The 4879-nt window shown below is 27.9% G+C and overlaps 1 protein-coding gene across 1 annotated transcript in view; it reads right to left on the bottom strand.

Annotated features, from left to right (window-relative positions):
* The window catches only part of LOC108693533 (putative gustatory receptor 28b), a 6704-nt gene extending 2841 nt beyond the window's left edge, over positions 1-3863 (bottom strand). The window contains exon 1 of the mRNA XM_018202536.1: positions 3858-3863. Coding sequence (XP_018058025.1) covers positions 3858-3863 — 6 coding nt within the window. The remainder of the gene's footprint in view (positions 1-3857) is intronic.
* Positions 3864-4879: the final 1016 nt, after the last annotated feature.

Below are 4879 nucleotides of genomic sequence, written 5' to 3'. Positions count from 1 at the left end.
ATAAGAAATATTTATAAATAATTACTTAAAGAACATTCATTGCAATTATATTCATCATGTTTCAATTTACATTTAAACGAAAAGGTAATAAAGCAAAGTATCTATTAGACATAAATGACGTAAATAATAAAAATATACACAGTATAATTTGGATCTTAGTGCCAAAAAAATATTTTGGTGTGAATTTTACAAATATATCCAATTCTGCGAACTCTATCCGAAATATTTTTTAGCTTTAAAACGCAATAAAAATTAGTCTCAAAAATAATAAATATAAAATAAATTAATTTTTATTTAAGTAAAATCATTATGTACTATTATAATATTATATATACATTTATAAATTAAACCGATCATATAAATGTAAAACTTCTATAAAAAAATGTATAATTAAAATTTGGTAACAAAAATAAAACACAAACAATTTCAATATTTAAAAACATTTTTATCTTATTTTATGTATCTTTTTAATTGGATTCTGTAATATTGACCGTTGTTCTTTTATCGCATGAATGCGAAATGTTTAAAAATTGTATCAAGATTAGAAAATATGTGGAAATATTTCCCACTAGCTAAAAATAAAACAAAAAATGTACATAATATATTCTAATATTATAACAAATAATTGATTACTTACTGCTACAAGAAGTGTCGCATCTATAGTCAAACCTTTCACCGAAAATGTATTTTTACGGTGCAATATTTGTAAAGAAAACAGTTGCAACTGCAATGTTAAAAAGCAAAATAATTAAATATAAGAATAAAAATATATAATTAAAAAATGCAACTATACTTCAGTAGATTTAATTAGAAAGATTGCGTTAGCATACAACATACTTTCAACAAAATATATAGTAATATATATTTTATAAAAATATATAGTAATAAATATAAAGTTATAACGTTACCTCACTTTTGATTTTCTCATCATTGGTACTATTAAGTAAATCGTGAATGGTAGTACCGATTTTTTGGGCTTGATTCTTACCCGTCTCGCAGACCCACACAATTATTTGAAAAATGTTATGTATCAGGGATGTCAGAAATACATCAATAAAGTGCAAATTAAGTCCAATAGACACTCTATTTTGCCAATCAAGTGCAAAGAAGTACAAATCAAAGGTGAGAGTTAAAAAGTATAGCAGCAAGGAGTTGTAGATTGAAAATCATATTCAGCATTTGCACTGCGTCGTTAGATGTTGCTTCTTCAAAACTCTGAGTTCTATCAGCAAAAATTGATTCCTCTGCGTGTGTTGTATTACGTTGGAGGCATCTTGCTTCATATCGTTTATTATAAACTTTTGCATGTGCAGCAGATTGTCATTGATTCTCTTAAAGCATGCTTTTAATACACAAACATAGTTTATGTATAACATAATTATTTGTAACACCAACAAGGCGAAGTATATTGTAAATAGCCCAAACAGAATAGCGAAAAAATTATCTTGAGCCTTCAATAGTTTAGACATTTTTATACTTAATTGCACAATTCTGACGACATTACTCAATATATCTTTAACGTGGATCAATCTGGACAGTTTTTGGTACGACTTTGAGGATAATTTCGAAGAGATCTCCATTATTGTTTGTAGCAAGCGCATTCGCGGTCTACTTAGGAAATGCGTGATGATCACTATAAAACTGGTGAGAAAATGGTATATAACAGTGTGAATATTCCAAATTACATCTCCAAAATCTATTTTTGATTTAATAATACTGTAAATGAGTGCAAAGTTCGTAACACCGCACACGCAGATAACTACTGTTGACAGAATATAGTACGGTTTCGAAACTTCAAAAGTCGAAGCATTGAGCTTGTACGGAAATAGTCCGAGAATGCGACTCCAAGTGAAACTAGGATACATTAAAGATTGAAAGTCCATTGCATTACACAAGCACCATTTTTTCGGCATTTTGTTTTTCGCGATTGTCCTTGACCTTTCGAACACAATTAGAAAAATTTATAGGAGAACGTAACAATTTGAAAGATATACAGCATTATTAATCATATATAATACATTTTAGCATTAAAATGGATGCGATTAGGGAAATTTCTTTTTCCAAGTAATTTTTAAGTTGGGCTTTTGATAAGAAATATATGCACGGTTTTTATATTTATTTCATATTTTTATATATATATCTTATCTATACTGGATGAATTTAAATTTGAAACTGCGAGCAATGTATGCAGCAAAGAAACAAAACCGTTTGTTAATCGTGAAGGTACCCGTGGTGTTCTTCGATCGACACTTATCACTCTTGGGATAAATTAATAAAAACGATATGTAATTTTTATAACATATGATTCAATAAATTTAAATGATTAGCCCATTAATGCGATGAGATTAATGCGATAACGCACAATCGAACGTGCGATATTGAAAATGCATGTATGATCTGCTATTTGTCTCAAAGATTTCTTTTAAATGTCGGTTTGCATCACTGTTAGTAAGCCCTTCATCATTATGTGTGCTCATAGAAAGAAATTACAATACTCACATAAATAATAACTTTAAGATATCGTTCATTAGTACTGATACAATTTATAATAGGATACTAAATTTTTACTGAAATGATTATTACGTACTGTAGAGCCATTTATTGAAATTTTTGAATCAATTACATATATGAACATAAACATTAATGAAAAATCTCTATAAAAATTGCATATCACATTTTATTAACAATGACAAAACAGAGTATTTCAGAGTATATTTAAAACATTTTTATTACTTTATATATACTTCTAATTAGATTGTGTAACATTAATTGCTGCTTCTCTGTCGCAAGAATGTGACATGTTTAAAAATTGTATCAAGATTAGTAAATACGTAATAATATTTCCCATTAAAGTAAAACAAAAATTTATATATAATAGATATTTTAATATTGTTATAGCATATAATTGATTACTTATTATTGCAAGAAGCGTCGCATCAAACCTTTTATCAAAAATGTATTTTTACGATATAATAATTATAAAGAAAATAGTTGCAACTGCAATGTTAGCAAGATAGTTAAACGTTAGAAAAAAATATTTAAATACAAGAAAAAAAAAACATGAAATTGAAAAACAAATATTATAGATTACAGTAGATTTGATGATATAAAAAGATTGATATAAAAAGATTGTGTTAGCATTAATAATTACAAAAAATTATATAGATAACGTCATAATGTAGCTACCTCATTTGATTTTCTTATCATTGATATTATTAAGTAAATCGTGAATGGTAGTACCAATATTTTGGACTTGATTCTTACCCGTCTCGCAGGCTCACACAATTAATATTATTTGAAAAATATTATGTGTCAGAGATGTTACAAGCAGAAGAAAGTGCCAATCCGATAAGTACTCCATTTTGCCAATGTATTGTGTAGAAATACAACTCGAAGGACAATTAAAAAAGACATGACTAAAGCAGCAAGGAGTTGCAGATTGAAGATTATATATATCAGATTGAAGATTTGTACCGCATTGCTAATCATTAGATGTTGCTTTTTCAAAATTCTAAGTTCTATTAGCAAAAATTGATTTCTCTGCGTGTGGCATATTACATTGGAGACGTGGCTTCATATCATTTATTACAATCTTTTGCATATAACCAGAGTGTCATCGATTCTTTTAAAACATGCTTTTTAATACATAAACAATTTATATACAACATAATTATTTGTAATACCGACAGGCCAAAATATATTGTAGATATTTCAATCAGGATAGTGAAAAACTTGTCTTCTAACTCCAGTACTTTAGACAAAATTATAGTTAATTACACAACTCTGATGATTATTCAATATATTCTTAATGTGGATCAATCTGAACAATTTTTGGTACGATTTCGAGTGTAATTTACCTCCATTATTGTCTATAGCAGATACATTCGCGGACCACTCAAGAAATGTGTGATGATCACTATAAAACTGATGAGAACATAGTATACAACAGCGTGAATAATCCAAACCAGATTTCCATAATTTAGTTTTGATTTAATAATATTGTCAATGAATACAAGGTTTATAATACACAAAATACAGACAACAATGGTTGACAGGATATAGTACGGTTTCGAAAACTCGAAAGTCGAAATGTTGAGCTTGTACGGAAATAGAATTCGACTACAGATGAAACAGGGGTACATTAAAGAATGAAAGTCTGTTGCGTAACACAACCACCATCTTTTGTGCCATCGCATTTTGATTTTCGCGATTATCCTTAACATTTCTAACACGATTATAAAAATTTATAATGGATCATAACATTTTATATCAGATATACTGCATTAATCATATGCACTTTAGTATTAAAATAGATGCGATTGCGAATATTTTTTTGTTTTTAAGTATATAAGTTTTAAGTTGGTTTCTTCCTAAGAAGAATGAAATGCTATGGTTTCCTGCGTTTGATCTATACTCGATGAATTTAAATTTGGAATTACGAGTAAATACTGCATGCAGCAAAAACCAAAACTAAAGAAACCATTTGTTAGCTGTAAAGCCATTGTTTGATTGACACTTATCACTCTTGGAATTGATTATAATACAAATGATATGTAATTCTTACAACATATAATTTAATAAACTGAAAGGCTTACTGCAATAATGGGCTAACCTACAACTGGACATGCGTTATTGGAAATGTATGAATTACAAGCTTTACTATTTGTTCTCAAATAAGATTCTTTTTTTAAATGTAGATTAGTTCACTGTTATAGTCCCTTCAATCATTATATGCTTATATGGAATATAGACACTGCAATTTTTATTAAAATGAAACAAAAACTTTAATATGTGGATCTATAGTACTTACGTACTATAGATCCACATATTAAAGTTTTTGAATCAATTATTTTGAACATATTATGATGTCTTTATGAGA

Source organism: Atta colombica, unplaced genomic scaffold (assembly GCF_001594045.1).
Source record: "Atta colombica isolate Treedump-2 unplaced genomic scaffold, Acol1.0 scaffold92, whole genome shotgun sequence".
Classification (NCBI taxonomy): domain Eukaryota; kingdom Metazoa; phylum Arthropoda; class Insecta; order Hymenoptera; family Formicidae; genus Atta; species Atta colombica.
Note: the sequence above shows the minus strand (reverse complement) of the source record. Positions and strands in the feature narration are given on the sequence as shown.